We start from the raw sequence: 22710 nt of genomic DNA, 5'->3' as shown, positions 1-22710 counted from the left end.
TGTGTGTGTGTGTGTGTGTGTGTGTGTGTGTGTGTGTGTGTATCATGACATCAGAAGCTAATCTTTATCTGCATGTTCAGAAGTTTAAGCACGTCTCTTCTTTGCATGCATCTGAAATGTAATTCTCCTGGTTTGCATGCCCAAGTGGACACGTATGACTGTGTTTCATTGGTGTGAGTGTGTGCGCGTGTGTGTGTGTATATAAGGCCTCTTTGAGTGAGCAAGAGACTCAGCGTGATGGAGAAGGAGAAGAGCAGGAGGCAAGCAGAGAAGTGAGATCACGTCATTGTGGAAACATTTGGCAACTGCTCACATAAACACACACACATATACTGTGCACACACACATGCACACAGTCAGGCCTGTTTTTGTTCTCCAGTTTTCAGGGAAAGAAAGGGTAAATGACATCAAGCTTATCATGTGAGGCCAATGAGACTGACGAAGGAGGTGGGGTCAGAAAACTGGCAGAAACAGAAAATTGTTACATAAAACTCAGCACAGACCTCCCCAGGGTCCTGTTACAATAATATCTGTGTCTCGTGTGTGTGAGAGCTGGCCCACATGCGAATGCATCTATACGCTTGTTTGTAAGCTGAACATGTGCATCAGTTAAAAAGGAGCTTAGTTCATACCTGCAGAAAAGCAGCTCGATGTTACAGTCCAGCTTCACTGCAAGTTTCTAAGAGTTTTCAGAGCAGGGAGGTGAAGTCACTGATATTCTGTAGCTCTTTGACCTTTGTGGTCCCTTGATGCAGGACAGGGTGGGGCTGGTGTGTGCGCTCATGTGTGTGTTTGCATATCTACAGGCCAGGGTGAGAACATCGAGGCCACTGGCGCCAGATGTGATGACCGCAGGAGTCTGGGCCTAAAAATAGAGCTCTGTTCTCAGCACCATGAAACAGAGGAGGAAGGAGGAAGAGGAGGGGATGGGTAAAGGGAGAATGTAAAGGAGATGACGGAGAGAGACGAGGTCATTGAGAATACTGTGTCAAATCTCCCTGAGGATGGTGAGCTCACCTCCTAATGGCACCACTGGCTCCTTCTCAATGAAATCATTGATCTGCAGGAGCTCCCCACAGTGTAATAGAGAGGAGGAGGAAGGGGAAAGGAGGTACAGAAAGGGCATTTTTGGATTATGAACACACAAAAAGCTTTGTAAAAAGATGGATATAGGCATTAATAATAATATGTTTGACCAGCACCAACAATAACATGCATAGAGGGACATAACAGTGAAATAATATCACTTAAACATTATTTATAAAGCTTGTTTGATAATATTAGGTCCTGTTCACACTGGACCAGCATTTTATGAAAATACAAAAGATTGTTTTTATCTTTTCAGTCTTGAGTCCGTACAGAAACATCATTTAAGGAGCCCTTCAACAATACAAAAGAGTGAAAACAACTAAAAATACATTCATTGGATTTTGTGCGACAGATCTAAACACAAGCTTTTGAAAATTATGATGTCATAGTCCCACCTCCTTTCTTACCTATGACCCTCAAGCGTGACAGATGTAACACAAACACGATGACTGCAATTGTGCTGCAGATGCCAGTTCCTCAACTACAACAAAAACTTTATATACTGTATTACATCCGTGAGTGTACAGGGCTGATGAACAATAAAACTGCCTTAAAAAGGCAGAGCAAAGCATCTCATTATGCCACCATATAACTTATGACCAAAAGGTTTCTACCACTTTATTGAATGGTCAACAATAGTAAACACTGTAGGAAGAAACCAACATTATACATCAAGTGTACATTTCAAAAACATAGTGTCACAAATTGTCTGGGGCTGGTGAACCCAATGGTGCAGGCAGGCAGGCAAGGACTCAGGATAGATATATAAAATAAAGAATTTATGAACAGAACAAAAAGAGCTGACAGGGTAGCAAAGCAAATATAGAATGAACAGGGGGTTACTCACAATACAGACGGTCATCACCAGTGAACAATAGACAATGCCAGGACAAGGACCAACACAGAGACACAGACTTATTATATACAGGAAACACCAATTAGATCAAGTGAAGGCACCTGTGAGTAATCACAGATGCCAGAGAAAGAGATAGAGGATGCAAGACATGAACATGACACAAGATGGGGTTTGATACTAAAAAAACACAAACCCTATAAAGACAAACAGAGGATCAGGGAAACGCGGATGTAAACACAACACCAGGGACAAAACCACAACTCCTACACATAGGAAATGGGAATAGTTTAAAAAGATCGTCTTTTGTGTATAAATACTTTACTAATACTAATTTTCAATACTTCCACATATTTAAATTTGAGATGACTCCTAGATAGTCATCATCAGTCAACAACAAAGGGTTCTGTTCCTTGTTTTAGTGAATTAATGTGGCAGCATTAAAACAATAATAATAATGTACGCGTTGTCATCATTGTACTGCATGTTCCCAGACAATGGCAAAATTGGTTCTCTGCATTTAACCCAGTTCACCTGGAATACACTCAGGTGGAGCAGTGGGCAGCTATTTAAGCACCTGGGGAGCAATTGGGGATAGGGTGTTCTGCTCACTACGAGATGTGCAACGACTGGGGATCGAACCTGGGACTTTTGGGTCTGGAGTCGGCTGGCCTGCCTACACCATGTCGGCCCCCTAAACCTCCCCATACAAGCGTGGCATAATGACTACATTTCGATTACTGGTATTAGCTGTGTTTCTGAGGAAATGGTTTGGTTTGGAAATGCATTTTCATGTGGACGACACGTTAAATGAGTCTCCATCACTCAGGTATCGACATGTCTGCACTGATGGCAACAACAGAAGATGCAAGCAGCACCTTCAGGCCATTAGGTGTGTCTTTGGAAGGATTTTGAATTAAATTCTGCAGGTGTGCATGCAGGTCTGTGTGTGTGTATGTGTTGGCTACAGCAGACATTCTGGTGGAGCTTCTCCCCTCTGGCTGTTTTATTTGATGCAAACACATCCTGCTGGACTCCAGGAGAGAAACTCACCTTAAAGAAACCCTGTGAGGAAGCTGACAAACAGCACAAGACAGCTCGTCTCAGTAAGTAAAGCCCCCCCATACACATGCGCGCGCGCACACACACACACACACACACACACACACACACTCTGAATTCTCATAAAAGTAGCCAGTTGAACACATTTTGTGCACACTCACATTCAAGATCTAATGAGGAGCATTACCTCATCCCTTCAATTGCTCTCCTCCCTCTGTTTTGTCCTTTTGTTTAATCTCACACAATCTCAAACATTGCATCATGCGTGTGCACACACTTACTTCATATGCATAAATCCAAGCAGAAAGATTTGGGCACACACGCGCACGCACACACACACACACACACACACACACACACACAAGGTCTAAAAAGACCTCCTTATGTAGCTCGTTGGAATGTCTCTGAACGGGTGCATTGTGAGATTCAGCCTCCTGTGATTACCTCACCTCTTTAACTCGTCTCCAGTGTGTGCACGCGCATGGACACACGCACACTCACATGCACACACAGAGGCTACAACGCTGTTGTATAACAAAGCAGCAAAATGACATATTACTGAAGTGACCTTTGGACGTCCATCTGTGGAGTCACACCTTAACCTGACCTCATGGAGGCTGCGCAGCACACAGCAGAGCCTGAGAGTGTTTTTAGAGTGTGTGAGAGGAAGAGCCGGGGCCAAAGAAAACGAGGGAGAGGCACCTTTCATCTCCTAATACCTCTCATCAGTATGTCACCACTATGTGTCATCTCGTGTGATTTTTCTGGCAAGCTGACGAAGAAGCCAAACTTACGAAAAGAAAGCAAAACTTACTTTGAAAAATCATTTTCCCTTTTTGTATCAAACTGTTCAAAAGGTTCCTGAAAGCTTTAAGAAAACGGTTCAGTAGTACATTTGATCACCTTTTAGTGTGAAAATCCAAACCATTGTGATACTTATAGCATGTGAAAGAGCACCACTATTGTTTTTAGCATGTTGAGGTCACAGGTCAGATGTACAATACATGCAAACTGGGTTAAATATGTTTATACAACATTTGACTCACTGTTTTTTTATCAACTGCTGCCAAAAGGCCAAACTGGGTAACTGTTTTAGTCTGCCTTTCTATGCTTGTGTCTGCCAATCACCAAAACATCTCACGAGCCACTGGACAGTTTTTAACGATACTTGCAGAAAGTAAACAAAGGATGATCAACAACTGATTAATTTTTGGAGCCAACCCAAACTAAGATGGCTGCCACAACCAAATGATCTTAGAAAACACACACACAAAAAAAAAGCCAAAAAGGTATCAGTCAGTTTGACAAATACAGAGTAAAGTGTAGTGTGGCGGTAGCTGAGAGTCATTCAGAACATTTACTCTGAGTGTGACACCTTGAAACTTTCAAGGTTTGACCAAATTTGCTACATTTTTCAACATAACACGATTTTAGTCTAAAACTTTGGCATGGAAGGTGGCGGTTGATATGCATTCTTTCAAGTAATTATAGCTTCTATAATCAGTTAATGAGGAGACAGATTAAGGACGTCAGAAAACAGAGTCATAGCTCTGTAAACCATTTTAGAGATCACGATGTCCCGTTAACATTGCAGACACATGACTTTGCTCGGACTCTTTCCTTTTCTCTCCCCCTGTGATGTGACACTTCACTAATCTTATGAAAAACACAGGCAGATGCTGCTGGCAAAGACTGGAAGCACTCATGCACATCTGTAAACATCAGCTGAACAAAGTGCACACCTATACACCTTCACTTTCTCTTTTAAGGTACATCAATCTTATCAGTTTCCTCAATATACAGTATATATATTTATTCATTTATTGTGAGGGATCCGTAACCCTGACGCCCCGTGATAAGTGAAAATCCGTGAAGTAGGAATAGTAGTACAAGTAGTTAGTAGTAGTGTGTGTGTGTATATATATATATATATATATATATATATATATATATATATATATATATATATATATATATAAAGTGTTTTAAACGCTTCCCATACTCTTGCAATATTCAAAACAATGTTTCAAAACTGTAAACGTTCTAAAAGAGCACAGAATGTCATGATTTCTGCTCTCTGCCTCAGCTGCTCTTTGTCACTTGTCAGCGTTCTTGGCCACGCCCACTTCTCCGCTCTGCAGGAGATCAGCTGATCAGCTGCAGGAGGAAACTTCTCCCACAGCTATGAGCTGCCCACAGACCTGTACACAGGTGCAGCAGGTGCTAATTTATTTAAAATAAAAATTCCATGCTGATCGTGCGGCTCATCCATCTATCAGCCAATTGTGTGTCGTGTCCAATCTTACTTTGAAAAACCGCGATAGAGTGAGTCCGCGAAAAACGAACCGCAAAGTAATAAGAGACTACCAGTTTTTTTTTAATATATATATATATTTAACATTTGTTTAATTTCCTATTCTCTGCCTGTCAGATTTTTAGTAAAGCAAAAATAAAAAAATGTGTCCTGTGATTAAAAATGTCTTTCTATTTTTGTCTTCACCTTCCCTCCTGGAATCTTTCAACTCATCTTCATATTTCACGACGTGTCTAATCACTTTTTCACGTTTTTGATGATGTCTTTTTTTGTTTGTTTGTTTCAGCTCTGTAGCATCATCTGCTCAAACTAGAGCTTGAAGTTTAAATGCCAGCAGCGAGATGTTTCACATTAGGAGGACGTCGGAGATGCTTTGATGCAAGCTGCACACAGTAATGCCAAACACTGCCTGTCAGAACAAGCAGTGTTTGGCATTATTGTCGCTTTGGTTAAGTGCTTTCAATGTGATGGGAAACATGCAAACTTTAGACTTACTGGGGAGGCATCTGGGTCCAACAAGGTGATGTCCTCAACTTCATACACATACCCACCCCCACTTTTTTGTTTTTATTTTAAAAGCAGTATGCATCAACCTGAAGTCCAAATGGATGAAATCACCTCTGTGGTAAAAAATACAGCTGTCCTGGGAGAGAAATTTTTCTTACCAACACTTTCACACAATCACTGAAGCGCTCAAACACACACACTTAAATCTTGAGCACACATATGGATTTAGCAGCGCACTCACACACACTGACATTTTCCAACTGCCACTATGACCACATCCTGAACAAATACATAATTCAAAGTAACTACACAGCGAGAGTCCCTCAGGACCCGGATTTACTTCTCCTGTTCAGAAAACAATGACCCAATGTGGGCTGCCTTCCCATGACATCATGCACGCGGAGGAAGTGGTTTGCATTTGAAGCAGTGTTATTGATTATTTGGTGAATTGACTGACCCAAAATGAGTCTTGGCTGGTTTTTAATCAATACACAACAATTTCTTTCACCTTGGTTGTGTAATGTCCAAGAAGCTGATCTGACATGAGCCAGCTTCTGCAGTGATTTTATGGTAGGCTTAATGAAATATGAAAAATTAAAGACAAATAAAACAACAGTTATAAATGGGCTAGCAAGAAGGCAATGTAATCTAGCCAAGCTTTTACAAAACCTAAGATAAGGAGTTATGCTGCTGTAAAACAAAAAGCCTAATTTATTTTCATCTATTCGTCCTGATTAGGGATTCTTCGTTTACTTATCTAATAATAATTACTTCATGTGGTGGTCTGTTCCAGCGTGAACAATGTGTCAATGGGTGACTCAAATATGTGAGGATGAAAATAAAGAAGATATGATGTAATTAGCAAAATTACTACTTTCATGAACCAGAAACTTAAAGGACACGAAAAGAAGAAGGTTGGGGGGAAGGAGTAATACCAGGAATGACTGATGGAACAAAAAGGAAATTAAACCCCAGAGAAAACACAAGCGTGCACTAAGACTCTTTCATTTATGAAAAGTTAAAACAAAAAAAACATACAAGTCCAGATCTCAGATATTTTTTTCTGATCAGTTATGTTCTCAATTTTCACCTACCATATTTCTGCTGTATAATTCACACCTTTTTGCATAAATTTGCAAGTCCTGTGACTTATACACCGAAGCGACTAACATACGTTTTTTCCCCCCCATATTTTTAATCCAATTTTTGGCTGAAATCTGACGATTTTGTTCATTCTGACATGGACAATATTGAACACTACCATTTTCAGCCGCTAGAGGGCCCTTGACCAATATGGCAAGCCAAGTGTCTCATTAATTATTAGACATATTGGACTGATGCGACTTATACGGCGGTGTGACGTGTACAGCAGCAAGTACGGGTATATATGAGGTGCAGTTCTTTGTTTCTCAGATGATATATATATAGATAACAAATGCAAAATATAATACTTACTTTATTACATCCTTTTTAAAATAATAACACTGGAACATTCTTGATTAAATAATTTGAGTTTTTATCACTCTCAAAACAATGTTTAATTTTCTTTATTGCCATACAAAATGATAAGAATGTAAATATTAACTACAAGTAAAAAAGCCATTTATTTCTTAAGCTTATTTGTTTATATATGTTTTTGTATTGTTTTTTTTCTTCACATTTTTTTCACCAATCTTCTCTGTTTTGTCCAAATTATTCAACATGTAGGAGAAACAGCTTAGTGAAGAATATCTCTATTTTTTTTTAAATTTCATTTTAATATTAGTATCATTACTCCCAAGTCACTGGATTCATAGCTGTCTTTTATTGATTTCCATCTTTCAGTGATTTTGATATTTTTTCCCCATCAAGATTAAAGAGAAGCATTTAGAAAGGGACACAGGAAGTAATATTATTACACAGCTATACATAAAGTTTTCTCTTTTTGTGTTGATTAGGTCTGCCAAGAAACAAATAAACAAACTCATGATACAATGTTTTCTTCACATTTATTTTCTCAGTTATGTCTCATGGGTGTAGGATAAATCTGAGAACCGTTTGTTCCTTCACCATCTTCTTTCATTTAAAACTCTGCAGCACCTCTACACGTGACCAATCCTGCAGCACTGACACACATGACGTCACAAAACACCATGAATGAAACATGTAGACCTTGTTCCCCACACCCACTTTCCATCCATACAAACCTATGCATCATATATTTGCACAGACACTGGCTGCGAGCTCCACTGACCCCAATAAGAAAAGCACCCAAACATCAGCCAACGCCATTGGATGAGTTCTCCTCCGGATTATTTTCTGCCTCTGTTGTCAAGGAAACAGCAGCGAAGCAAAGACAGAAATGGAAGAGATGTGATAACTTTTTTTTTTCTTGGCGGAATGGAGCAAAAATAAGCTGTGAAGGTAATTAGGAAGTGTGTGTGTTGGAGTTGGTGACTGCTGACAGGGAGGTTTTCATTAACAACATGTTTGATCAGAAGAGCTGAGGAGGAAAATCCATGCTTCAGAAATCATCAGAAAGTGACTGTGTGTGTGTGTGTGTGTGTGTGTGTGTGTGTGTGTGTGTGTGTTGGGGGGCAGTGGAAGGAAGCTATCCTCAGCATCCACAAATCACTTATGAAATACAACTAATCTCTTTGCAAGAAAGATGCAGAGAGACGTGCAGAAAAAGATTTTCCAAAGCAGTGTGCCTCTCCCCATCTCATTTCCAATTCCATCTGAGGCAGATTACACTCTTGACACATTTGGGACGGATTTATGAGCTTTTGAGTGTGTGTGAGTGAGTAACATCCACCAGAAATAAAAGAAAAAAGCTGCAGCCAACACATTCAAGATGATATTAACTCAGAAAGCCTATTAACAGTCCTGCTGAGGCTCAATTACTCCTACAGGGCTTAGTGGACACTTTGACAAGATGCTTAATGGTGGCTTTTAAGAAAAAAGGCTTCATTTTGCTGCAGGGATGCTGAGTGGGAGAATGCCTCAGGAGAAGCTTAAACATCAGAGTATTCAAACAGATTTTGCATCATGAGAGCAAGCATTTTCACCTCCTCCTTCCTCTGCCGTCTTAAGAAGCCCATGTGAACTTTTACACAGCTAAAGTCAGAATCCAGGCAGCGATAACAAGAAAAACTTGCTGTGTCAATCAGTGACATCTGCTGGCCAAACTGTGCAATGACAACCTGCTTGTTGCGCGATAAAGCACAGAAATGTAGGATTTTTGAGACTAAAATAAGCTATTTAACATTTAGTTTAGTGTTTTTACTCCACTTCATTCATGCTCAAAGCCTAACACCCAAAAATTCAAATGCAAACGTACAAAAACATGCACTCCTGCATACCTGTGAGCAGGGAAACTTTGTGGAAGGTACCCTCCAATTTTCCTATGAGAATGTGCACAAAGCCATCTTTGGACAGGTGACCCGCTTCTTTGGAACTCTGGTCGTAAACCACCACTTCCTGCTTCCTGCCCAGCTCCACCTGCACAAACAAACAAAACAACAAACATGAGAAAATAGTTTAATGGCACTGTGGTGAGATTTACAACATGGAGCCAGCAAGGAAGCCACAGTTTGCAAAGTTAAGCTCAGCTCTAAGCATCTGTGTGCTATTTTCAGAACTCTTAAATTGGAAGCTCAAACACCTGAACTACTGGTTTAGGGGATTATCTCCTCTCAGCTGAGTAACACTGATAGATGACATGACAATGAATGAGCTTTATGACACTTTGACCTTTGCATAGTTTCCTAAAACACTTGAACACTTAGTCACCAGGAAGCAGCAAGAAGGAAAGGAAAATAAACCTGCAAAACCTCATTTTGTGCAGTGATTGAAAAATAAAATAAAATTACAAAAAAAAACCCTTGGGCTCATTGTGAAAATACAGCGCAGGATTATAAAAAATGCACAAGGGTTGAGGAGTGCACATCTCACATACTGCTGAGCCAGTCAGCTGTTGTTGCGGATGGTAACATCAGTCATAAAAGATGGCTACATTGTTGAGAGTGTGGGTATCTGCTGCAGTCAAGTGATGCTGCAGATATCAGATTTTGATGAAGTGAAGAGGAAACGAGCACGCGCTGATGTGACAAAAAGGGTTTCTGCTGCGCGTGCGAGTGTTTGCGGGGGGGGGGGGGGGATGTGAGCCCGTGCATGTGACTGCACGTAATCCAGCCAGGCTGTGTTGTTCCCTCATGTTGTCAGGCAGGCTTTGGTCACATGACCGTGAGGCAGCGCCTACTGCAGCTATGAATCACTGCATCACTGAAGCACCACTGGACAGGAGAGGAGGGGAGGGGGGCAGCACGTCGAACAGAGGAAAGGATGGAGAGGGTGTGGAAGCTGGGGATGACGGAGAAGAAATGGAGACAGATCTATAGAAATTGAAAAAGAAAGGTACAACGGGAAAACTGAGGTGAGTAAAAGGAGGAAGGGGGAAGTTTTAAAAATAAAGTACCTTCCAATAAATAGTCACCAACTTGCAAGCAACACATTGATCCTTCGACTCTTACTCACTTTCCTAGTGCTAAAAATACACCCTGTAGATCACAGATTATGGCATACGCCGCTCCAGTGCTCCTGATACGTGTATCAGAGGTTTGGAAGAGAGCCAGCAGGTGATTACAGGATGTGAAGTCTGGTGGGAAGATGCACTGGTCCTGTTAAACCTGACTTTCCTCGGTCTTACCCGTCTGTACTTTACAGCCATGCTAAGTGGCACATAATGTGAGAAACTTGGCATCAGAGTCTCTTGTTACACATCTAGCTGGTTACTTTCATTTTCACTCATTTGGTTTGAGTTTGTCAGAAAGGCAGACAATCTGTGGTGCTATCAAGCAAAGACTTCCATTTATTTTTAAGAGAAACAATCACATAAATGAATGTTTTAGCTTGTAGACAGAGTCTACGGATCATTTTCTTAGAAGTAAAACAGAATATTTACAGCATCAACGTTAGCACAGTTTACTCTTTACTCATTTGTAAGAACATATTTGTTATTTTCATGTGCAAATGTTCATCTTTACGTCTCTTTTCTTTGCTTGAACTCGTTTTTTGGGGGTAAATTTGACTAATAATCCAAATGTGATCCGATCTGTTTTGAGAGTCTCAGAGCTCATGGATTAAAGGCCTTTAATTGCACAACCATTTGTAGCAAAAATAAAAAACAAACAAGCACAGCATAACATTCTTGAGTTTTAATTATAACATATGATTTTTTTTTTTGTTTAAAAAGGTGCTATTGCAAAAACTTGTAATGCACAAAACAAAATCAGCCCATGTTTTCCTCATTTTGATGGTTAATATGTCATTAAATAAAAAAAATTGTAAGTGAATTTCATCAATGGCAGCCGGCTATCATTTGTTTAGCTATACGGACTATAAGTTGAAGTGACTGAAAATAGGTCAACAATGACGACAGCCATGAATGAGCGGTTTAGGATCAAGAAGCTTTACAGTTTTGCTGTACCGGTTCATATTTACGCTGAGATTTGTTCAGTCAAATATGCAGATAAAAGTAAATAAATAAAACGGATAAATCTGCCCATCCTGCTAAGCGTGTCCCATGAACAGATTTTGCTGCAAAGTTAGAGGTCGCAACCCGAGGCTCAGGTCATGTGTCAGACTGCGGCACTCGTACATCCCTCTGCAGTGCTACAGCATCACTCCTAGCCCAGGCTGCACTGAAGCACGGACTCTGCAGGGGCTGTAAACAAGGAAAGCTGTCAGAGAAAAAAGGAAAATGACAAAGAATGGGGATAAAAAAAGCGATTGAGGAAAGGATCACAGGGAAACCTAAAGGAGGATGGGAAAGAATCTAATGTAAAGAGAAACAGTAAAAAAATTAAAATGGAAGAAGAGCAAAAGGTTTTACTGTTACATCAGATGCTAAAATCTTGCAGTGTTCAAGCTTTCTCAAAGGAAATGGAGGCTGGCGTAAACAAGGACTGGCCACAGGGGACGATCATTTCCCTCCTTTTTTGCAGTGGAAAAGTTAAGCAAACAAAAAACACAATAAATGAAGATGTTGGTCAAAAGGCCACACGTTATGTAAAATTTAATGAATAGGACAAAAAACAAGGTCTGAAAGGTTAAAAGTCAAGTTTTTACTGTCAATGCTCCTCAGCAGGGACAGTGTGTTCACACACAGATGACGGGTGGCTCGGCAACAAAAAGATAAATGCAGGCCTGAAGGAACGTTGTAACGTTGCACCCTTGATTTCAGTAATGCATCTAACTATAAGGTCAGTGCTGCAAATCAGTGTGTGCGTGTGTGTGCGTGACACAACATCAGCAACTAGTCTAAAAATGGCCCATTCCTGGTGAACAGTCTGGGCTCCCTGCAGCATGGAAACTCTTCATTTATCAGTTAAATCTCAACTGCGAGGAGCTCACAGCACTTTGCCCAAAAAAATGACAAAGTGAAAAAAAAAAAAATCACATTTTTACTTTTCTTATTTTATCTCTATAGGTTTTTTTTTGTTGTTGTTTTTTGTTTTTTTTACAGGAGTACTCAGAATACACATAAATTCCTTCTGAAATCAAGCCATCTTTATAGCTGGGGACTCCCACTCCATTCCACTCTGACAGAAAGGTTCATAATAAATCCTAGCTGAAGGCTTGGTGCACACATGTGCAAGTTGACCCCTGCTGGTAAAGCATCAACAAGTTACAACTGTACACCTCCTGTAAAGCCCCACCTGAGGTCCAGATAATGTCACTAACTGGCAGCTGAAACCTCCTCATTTGTTTATGTAAGTGAGATTAAACTGATCTTCTATACTACGAACAGAGTGGAGGATATAAATAACCATCTAAAACGGTCCTCAAAAGCTCAGTATAGAACTCGTGTATATACCGTACTTGCTGCTGTACACGTCGCACCGCCGTATGAGTTGCATCAGTCCAAATATGTCTAATGAAGTGGAAATAAAATATAGATATGTCGCTTCGCCATATAAGTTGCATCTATTATGCGTCACCGCTGACGCGACACATTTGTTACTCGTTACGGCTGACAACCCGGAAACGTGGGCCGGTGTTGTGCCAAACATCGATTGGCTGCCAAATGGCGGCCGCGGGGGCATGCACAAGAGGACTTTAACAAGATTTTAACAAGATTAACACTTAAAAACAATTATTTGTTTGCTCGAAATTATAGCAAAGGTGTGTCTCAGTTTAACTTTTCCTTAATAAATGCACTTTGATGGTCAAATCAGCTGCATTTCATCTGGGCGATGTGGTGAAATGCAGCTGATTTGACGTTTGCTCCAGGAGTTCTGGAGCAAGATGAAGGTGGTTTGGTATGGCAAGCAAAGTGTCTCATTAATAGCCACTTTTACCTAGTAATGAGACACTTTGCTTGCCACAGTAGTTGAGGGCCCTCTAGCGGCTGAAAATGGTAGTGTTCAATATTTTCCATGTCAGAATGAATGAAATCATCAGATCTCAGTCAAAAATAGAATTATAAATATGGGGACAAACATAAATATGTCGCTTTGTTATATAAGTCACAGTCATGCTAATTTATGCAACAAACTGTGACTTATACAGCAAAAAGTACGGTATATATGAATAGAAGTGTGTGTGGTTCAAACTGGTTGTGGAGTTGTAGCGAGGGAGTGATGCTCCCTGATGAGAAGGAGCAATTTTTAAAGATGTGCTTGTTGCTTCATGTGGTCACACCTTCACACGGCTAAATGTCAAGACATCCTGAATGCAAACCACACAAATGCTTTGCATTCAGACGCAAGTAATGCACGTGTCTTCCACCTACAAATGTGTATTCATCCAAGTCTCTTTCAAAGATTTATAAGCAAAATAAATTTATGTTACATACTAAATAAAGATTTTTATTTTTATTTTTTGCTTTTTTTTTATTAGATAACTGTTAGAACACTTAGACAATTGATGTTATAAATTAGGACATCTTAAACAGAAAAGTTTAATAGAAGTCATTATCACATGTATATAATAATATTTATTATATCAAACAGTAACCATGTTGTAATGATTTGAAACATCATATTTGGTTTTGAAATACTTTGGGTATTTTTTATTGACATGTTATTGTCCAGAACTGTTGGAGCTGACAGAAAACAGTAGAGATGCAGAATTAATATATAATCAAAAACAACAAGTCTGTTGGGTGAAGGAACAAAAGGGGCGATGGTTGAGATCTTTACTTCATTTAAAGTTTGTTTTGTTATTTTCTGTTTATTTGTTACAGATTACCTGAGTTTTATAAAGAAAACGTCTACGGATATTATATCCTTTTAATATTAATAAATTAACATTTTTTGCATGATCTTTGAAGGATGACCTATTAGTTTTTTATTACACAAAAAAACGTGATTATTTACAGAAATATTAAATTACCACTGGAATGGTAATTTAAGCAACAAAGTTAACAAAAGATGAGTATGTGTATGTGTGTGTGTGTGTGTGTGGGGGGTGGGGGGTGGGGGGTGGGGGGGTGGAGGCATCTGTGTGTGTGTGAGATTTGATGTAAAACAGCGATCCCATTAAAATGAACAACAGCGACCTCATCAAAGTAAATGTCACATTTCTGATTCTGTGGAAATAACACTGGTAACTCTGGTGTTTTAGAGAAAAGTTTATACTGGGAGTCATTAATGAAAAGTTTTCAGTTCTTCTGGTTTTGCTAAACCATACGTGGCACATAAACCTTCAGTTCTTCTAATTACGTTTCTAATAAAGTTCAGAGCACAAAACACAATAGACTGCAATAATAAATAAATAAAAATAATAATAATGTCCGTTAACTTGTAGTTGTTTTTCTGTTGGAATCGTGTCCTTACAGTCTTTGCCTGGTGCAAAGGGAGTAAAAGCAACATATGGTGGGTCATCAGTGCAACTGATGGAGAGCTTCTTTGTATAAATGAATTATCCGGTCATGTGGTATTCATCTCTGTTTAGCAGGGCACTTAGCCAATCCACAAATTAAGATCACAGACAAGATCACAGACCCCTTGCCTGGCCTGGTCTGCTTCATTTCCATGTGGATATTTGACTAAATCATAATAATCTAGCCTTTGTTCATTTAGTATATGTTGGCATCAAAACACAGTTTCACTGTAGGTCCTATTAGTTATGGGAAAGTTGTCATTAAAACTAGACAAGACTTCAGGCTAGTATGATAATAAATATTAATCTTCTCCTGGTAAAGATCAAATGCACTTGATTAATCATCATCAGTGCGTCCCGACTGGTCTGGAGCATACAGGCGTTTTTTGGGGGGGTTTTTACACAATCCCAAGATGGAAAAACATCAGCAATTATGTTAGAGAAGCAATTGTTGCTATCTATCAATCTAAAAAGGGTAAAGGCCATTTCCAAAACAAATGTGACTTTCTCCTTCTACAGTAAGAACAACTATTCATGTGGAAAACATTTGGAAAAGTTGCCAGGTGAGACCAAAGTAGAGATAATCGACCATAATGTACGGCACCCTGCAGTCATTGAGTCGAGCATGAACTTCTCTGAATACCAAAGTACTCTACAGTCAGATGAGAGGTCATTTGTCTCACTCCTAACAAATGGTCTTAACTGGATGATGCAACAAGGACACGAGCAAATCTTCAACAGAATGACCGACAAACAGAAGCATCGAGGTGTTTCAGTTGTTCAAAGTCCACGCTTCAACCTGACTGAAACGCTGTGATGGCAGTGAGAGCTGTGCAGAAACTAAAGTCTACAAACCTCAATGAACTGAGGCAATGATGTAAAGAAGAGCGGGACGAAATTCCTTCACAACCACGTGAGAAAATGATACTGTCATACAAACAATGACAGCTGAGATTATTGGAGTTAACGATGTACAACAAGCTGTTGGATCGTGATGGATTTAGATTATTCACGCAATTTTTACACTGTGGGTTTGAATTTGGTTACTAAATAATGACACTGTGGAATCTGTTGTGTATTTTTGTACACTTGAGGTTAAATTCGATCAATTTTAGAACCTGGTTAAAACTAAATCTCTTTAATTATGTCCTGATACTTAAAGACCCAGAACTGAAGGAGTGTGTACTTTCCTTCTCCCATATGTAAATGTCACAAGTGGAAGTCACAACTTCATGAAAAAATAAAGCTGAGAAACTCTTTTATTCCCAGATAATCTGAACTCCTCTTCTGGACTTCATTTTGAAAATATTGTTTTATCAATTGAACTCATGTTGCACTTACTGAAGATCCTCGTGGTTTTCATTGGGCACACAACTGCAAATGTAAAAAAGCTAAATACTTTATTTTTAACCATTCATCCATCCATCCATTATATTTACACACTTTTTTCTTTTTTGGGGATCACTGGTGCCCCAATCTAATAGTCAATGTGCGAGAGGCGGGGACACTGGACAGGTTTCCGGTCCATCACAGGGACACATAGAGACAAACGAGACAAACAATCATTCACTCTCTCACTCACCTAGGGACAATTTAGAGTTACCAATCAGTCTAACATGCATGTTTTTGGTCTGCGAGAGGAAACCAGAGTAACCGGAGAAAACCCACGCATGCACGGACAGAACATGCAAACTCCATTTAGAAAGGACCCCGGCTGGGATTTGAACTGGCGACTTTCTTGCTGAGAAGCAACAGCTCTATCAACTGCTCCACTGTGCCACCACCGTCTTTAATGAAATAAGTAATTAAATAATTACCGTAGTTCATTCCAATGTTTGTCAAATTCACAACTCAATTTGCATACTTTCTTCAATTTAAAAGATGTACGTCTCATTATTTAAATTTGATCTAACTTTATTGCCCGTCACTGTCATTTTCAACCGGATTAGACTCATTTGTTGCTTATCTAAAGCATTTGTGACTTTTCTGGCTCCCTTTATTCCCTCTGCCACAGAACAACAATGAAAACATATAATATTGTGAGTCTCATGCTCCCCAATAACTTGTGACCTCCAGCCTAAATGCGGGGACTTCCCTCGACCGGTTGCTTGTAGTGAAAACCTCTGGTCCATCTGCACCTTAACAGCAGCAGAGATTATCCAGGTTTAAGCCAAGAAACTATCAGATAGTGTCAGAGAAAGCATGAGAAAGTCCCATCATGACCAAGCCTGCATCATCACTAACCCATCAGAGATCTGCCTCTGACCTACATTACCAGAGAGCATTAATAAAGAGGAAAGTGATGAGATGTGATGCACAGAAGATAAAGGACACCAATTTTATAGCTGCTGAGACACTCATTCAGCTTAGTTAACGTAAGAACTGGGAGCTTTTGTGAAGCAGGGTGAGTGCAGCGCCCTGGGGGATGCAGGCTATTAGTTGTCAATGGGATGTGAGGCGAGAGGCAGCCGGGCAGGAGGCGGAGGCAGCAGCCCATCCATGAATACCCTCAACGCTGCTCTCCTGCTTCCTGCATTCACTTCCTCAACAAAGAACCACAATGGTGTCCTTTGCGATCTTGGCTGGCTGAGACGGCTCCTGGCGATGCTCAGAGCCATGTGGGGGTTGTGTGTGAGAGGGGTTATTGAGAGCCGGCTCTAACACCACACAGCCAGTCTGCACGTGCCCAACCTGCAGCCTGCCAGTGGCCAAACAAAAGGGATGATGTCATGTTTAGCCAATGACAAAAGATTCTAGATCTGTCAGGCCCGCCCTTCTCACCCGGCAGGTTCCAGCCTTATCCAGCTTTAGCATTAATCAAAAGCCTTATCCTCTTTGCTGTGGGTGGGGGATGGATAATAAACCAGCCACGGTGTAGCTGTGGACAGGGAGAGGAAATAAACTGGAACAGGTCAGTGCAGAGACGGACGCAGATACGGCTGCAGCAGACAGACACCGCTGTCATGAGAAAAGTGAGACAAAGGAGGAAACCCGGCGCTGCTGGGTGCCACAGTGTGACATCTGCCAAGCACAGGGCCGCACACAGAGATGAACCCAACATAGAAACACGCTCGAGCCGATAATGAAACTCATACCCATGACTAAACCCAAAAGGTTCAAATGTCACGCTGCTGCAGCTTTCAACACTTTCAGATTTTCTTCTCAAGCTTTGCTGCTTTTTTTGTGCAGCATCAAGTCAAACACCTTCAATATATGAGCGGGATTCTAAGGTCTGAGTAAAAAGAAATTGTGTGCACGTGACTATGTAAAGCCCTTGCAATTAGAGTCATAACAGCAAGCCGGTGAGAAACAGCAGGTGCGCAGGAACACTTTAAGCCATTTTAATGTGGGAGCTGAGCTGGAGGTTGTTTTACTTAATAGAATAATCTGTCCATCCATATTTACCATTTTTAAATGTTCACATTTAGAGCGCTCATAATTTTGCTCTTTAGACGAATGGGATTAGCGATATGCTCATTTTTAATTGCACTTTCAAAGTACAAGTCTACTGACATTATAACAAAGTGCATGAATTATCTAATTTGGAAATAAATAAAAAAATACATTTGTATCATTGTTAAAGATTCAGTTAGTTTAGAGGAGTTAATTCAATTCAATGGTGAAAAACATTTTTTATTCTCTCAGCTATTTCCCAACAGATTAAAATAACGGTCCCACTCACCTCAAATATTAATGTGAAAACTGTAGAAAGGGACATTTTTCTATGATTTATAAAGTGGAATGGAAAAAAACACATGTACAGCACAAGTGTTTTATTTATATTATACATTTAATAGGTAATAATAATAAAAAATTGGTGGGCAAAAAGAATCAATAAGAGGCAGAAAAAGATAATTTGCTTTTGTGTCAGTTTCAAATCCAGGACAGATGTGAATCTTTTGTCTACAAAAGACAAAACAGGAGGAGGTCATGAAAATATTTTACACAATAGACATGCCACTCTGACCTGCTCTTGGCGTCTGTCAAACAACAAAAACAATCATATTTTATGGACTGTCACACCTAATGAGAAAAAAATGTAATAGCTTGTCAAGCGTCATTGTTTATCTTGAGGGGTGTTGAGTTAAATGCTTAAAAAAACATTTGCAAACAGAAAAAGAAAGACTTTCTGAGCTGATCGTTTTCTGTCCTCATACATGTTAGGCTGTTGAGAGACGCATGCAAAGAAACTATATAAAGGGACAAAACACCCTCCCACCCCGCCCTCGGCCAAGGTTTCCCCTCTCATATTTCCTTCAGTTTCACACAGAGCCTAAAAATACAGGAGCTGGCATGCCACAGGTGCACCGGCCATGGAAAAAAACTCGGTCATATTCAAGGAAGAAGTCATGGAAAAGGCAAGGATCTGATTTCAGGGCCACTGATAAGCTACAAAATCTACACTATCCCTGCCTGAGGGCCAAATATAACCTGCACAGATGTGATGCAGGCCTGGACTAGCACAGAAGACCCTGAACTCCATGAGCACATGAGACTGGCTGCTGCTGACTCTCACTCAGTAACTCAACAAAGGCTGGCTGGAATCTGAAACTTTTGATTCAAAAGGTTTTACTATTCTAATATGGTGAAAGAATAAAGCGAGCAGCATTTGTATGTTTTTATTTCAAAATACACCTGACATGAGATCTCTGATCTTTAGACAACTGTATAACATTTCCATTGGGGTTCTTCAGTAGGCCTGTCACGATAAAAAAATTTTGCTGGGCAATTAATAGTCTCAGAAATTATTGTGATAAATGATACTATTGTTTGAAATTTGACAATAATTAGTAATTATTGTCAAATTTAAGAAGAAATGTTTAATTTGTTTTATGTGCAGTACTTTTTTTTATTATCACCAGACGGCAGTATAAGACTGTTTGAACAGATGGATGGAAAGTGAGGGAGCAAGCAGCGTGTCTCTTTAAGAAAAATGAGAGGGAGGCCCCTTGACATGACCTGGGCTGTCTCTCTTCGGTTCTCAAAATGGCAGATGCTCGGTGTGGTTTGAGCTCTTTAGCATAGCATTTTTCACACAAAGCTTTTAATTAAAAAAATAAGTAAAAAAGTTCTCAGCTTCTTTTTGCAGAGAAAAAGACACGGGTTTCAACCGTGAATTTTGGAGCTTTGACAAGACGGAGGTTTTTTTTCCCCGAGGTCGACCCGTTAGCTTAGCTCATAGCTTAGCTTCTCAGCTTAGCTACTTTTAATGATCCAAGAATGCAATTTTAGACTGTTAAAATGGATTTTAAAGAGAAAAGAGAAAGGGAGGGGTCAGTGAAGAGCACCGGAGTTGAGCCGTGTCTGCAGTAGAGACACGAAGAAACGATAAAGTCGATAAATGAAAATGACGTTGATAATTTTCATTTATCATGCGATTAATTGATTTATTATTTATCGGGACTGGCCTATTCTTTAGTTTTACATTATTTTACAGCTATCCTCAGTATATTTATGTCTTGAATCAAAGCCGATTCTCCAAAACGAGCAAAAATAATTCTGACAAAATGAACAAACTATAAATCCACTCTTCTAATTTGCCTTCTTCTCTGCAAGAATTATCTGCCATTTTCTTTGTATATCTTGAAAATTACCTGGAACAAAGACACTGCAAATTTAACTTATACACTTTTTATTAAATCTAACTAAGAGGTAAACAAGAAACTCGCACAGAACTGCTTTCAAAACAACAAAAACAAGCTCCTCACTTATGAAATACCTTGCGAGCATCAGTGGTTGTGGAGCTGTAACTCACCTTCACCTTGCCGTTGGGTTGCAGCAGCTCCGTGACGGACACCTTGTCCTGCTGCAGTCGCCTCTTCACCAGCTTGGAGTAGCAAACGTTGACCGCACCTTGCACGTGCGAAGCGTTGTACTCAGAAAACGTCCTGCTGTCAATCACCAGCAAGCGACCCGTCCCTCTCTGGATGAGGCTCGCCAGGCGCTTGATATCCATGACACTCCGCTTGTTTGAGCCCTTCTCCCCTGCCATGATAGCCGAGTGGAAGGCGGTTTGTATGGGATGGGGTTTAGAGGAAGAGGGTGAAGGTAGAGGGAAAGGTGGAGGAAGGGGTCAGTGGAGGGATGCTACCACCGGAACAGGTGCTAAGAGATCCATGGTGCCTAAAAAGAGAAGAGATAAACACAAAAGAAAATGTAGAAGAAAAACAACAAGTTCAGACATTCAAATCAGCATGATCAGTCCAGAGATTCTGAGGGTCAGATGATCATTAAGGCAACAGGTCATTTCTCATGTTTCAGAGATCTATTTTGGTGCTTTTGCATCATCTTTTGTTAGAAGCTTTGAGCGCCTCACTTATTAAAATAACCCGATGCTAAACAAGAGTTATTTAAAACCCTAAGAGCCAAAAGGATTAAGAATCCATGCTCGGATCTGAAAGAATAGCAAGCTTCAAAATAAAAAGCCACAGTATTAAATTGGACACAAGAATGAAATATGTATGCGTGTGCAAGTGTGTGTGTGTAATTTGGTGCCTGATGATCACAGGTCTTGTGTGTAGCAGCTCATGAAACAGGAAACTGAGAGTGTGAGATAAATAAAACCAGGGGAATTTAGAGAGCAGGCCCGGACACAAGCAAAGCGCCTGTGTGACATCCCGAATGTGTGTTTGTGTGAGAGTGTGTGTGTTTGTGAATGTGTGTGGCAGAGAAATATCCATAAACTTGATGACCTGCCTCCTTCTATCCATCACTTCCCATCCCTCTCAACTCCCCCATGCTCCCATTCACCACAACGTTTGTACATTGAACACGAGTCTCACGCTCACGTTCATTAATAGGAGTTTATGACTGTGTTTGTGTGATTAATAGTTTGTGCATGTGATGACCGTAACAAAAGAAAAGTGTAATTTGTTTGAGATTATAAAAATAAGAGCTTGTACGTTGAGGATTGCTTCTTTGGTTAAGTCGGCTTCATGCAGGAGGCTCAGAATGTGAACGGCCGCGGCGCTGTTTTATTTATCTAAGGGCACGTGGTGACATGAAAAATGAATGGGCTCGAGTCTCATTTACGCTCAAGCCTAAAAGAAGCTTTAAAAGAGAAAGTAATGAGTAAGAGGTGTGGAAACCAATAGGGCAAGGGAGAAACGCAAGAGTTCTCCTATGATAACAAGGGGAGAAAGAATCATTCCATGTAAAACAGTGAAAGAGTGGGTGAAAAAACAACAAAGAGAAAATGTGTAAAATCTGTTTCTTCTTATTGTTTTTGGATGACATTAAACCTCTCTGCTGTGCAACTTTTCATTTATGTCCTGGCTCCTGCATGCATGTGCAGAGAGGAACGGAGGAGAGCTGAAGAGAATCGGTGAAAGATGTTCAGTGAAGATCTCGCCAGCCAATAAATTCAATTCAGTTTATTTATAGAGCGCCAAGTCACAACAGAACTCATCTGAACAGAAACATTCATATACATAAAAATTCAATTAGTAACATTATTTGTCTAAGGTAGGGCACCACGGTGGCGCAACTGGTAGAGATAGTAGAAATAGAGATCCAAGAAACTTTGAATAGAGGACAACTGCTGCAGTCCTTGTTATCATCAAGCTGCTAGCGGGGCCTGCTAATGCTGCTAACAAGATTCTCCATCTGCCTGCATGGACCGAACTCTACAAACCCGTTTGGTTCCGCAGGGAAACCTTGGATGTTCTCAGTCTGCTGGACCTGGTTCTGGACTGTGGTTTGTGAAAGCAGCTGCTGCGGTCCTTATTACCATCAAGCTGCTGACTGGATCTGCTAACAAGACCTGCTAAGCTGCTAACAAGACCACGCCGCTAACAGAACAGAACCATGCTGCTGAAAGAACCTCACTGCTAACAGAACCACACTGTAGATGTATTTCTTTTTCAACTTTGGCGCCTTGTTTTAGTATTTTGGTACTTTGTAGTATTTTTAGTATGTTTTTATTAGTATTTTTGCTGCATGCTTTGGTATTTGTTGTTTTATTTTTTGACGAGTCGAGACGGTTCTTCTCGTCCTAAGCATTGTTGATTTTGCATATGAC

The 22710-nt window shown here is 40.2% G+C and overlaps 1 protein-coding gene across 1 annotated transcript in view; it reads right to left on the bottom strand.

Moving 5' to 3' along the window:
• The window catches only part of LOC119416012 (dual specificity protein phosphatase 8), a 30217-nt gene extending 9403 nt beyond the window's left edge, over nucleotides 1–20814 (bottom strand). The window contains exons 1-2 of the mRNA XM_037683182.1: nucleotides 20446–20814; nucleotides 9167–9305 (exon numbers count right to left, since the gene is read on the bottom strand). Of these exons, the coding sequence (XP_037539110.1) occupies nucleotides 9167–9305; nucleotides 20446–20682 (376 nt within the window). The 5' untranslated portion in view covers nucleotides 20683–20814. The remainder of the gene's footprint in view (nucleotides 1–9166; nucleotides 9306–20445) is intronic.
• Nucleotides 20815–22710: the final 1896 nt, after the last annotated feature.

This window comes from Nematolebias whitei, chromosome 10 (assembly GCF_014905685.2).
Source record: "Nematolebias whitei isolate Nwh7 chromosome 10, NemWhi1, whole genome shotgun sequence".
In the NCBI taxonomy this organism is placed as follows: domain Eukaryota; kingdom Metazoa; phylum Chordata; class Actinopteri; order Cyprinodontiformes; family Rivulidae; genus Nematolebias; species Nematolebias whitei.
This window is presented reverse-complemented; position numbering and strand designations above follow the sequence as displayed.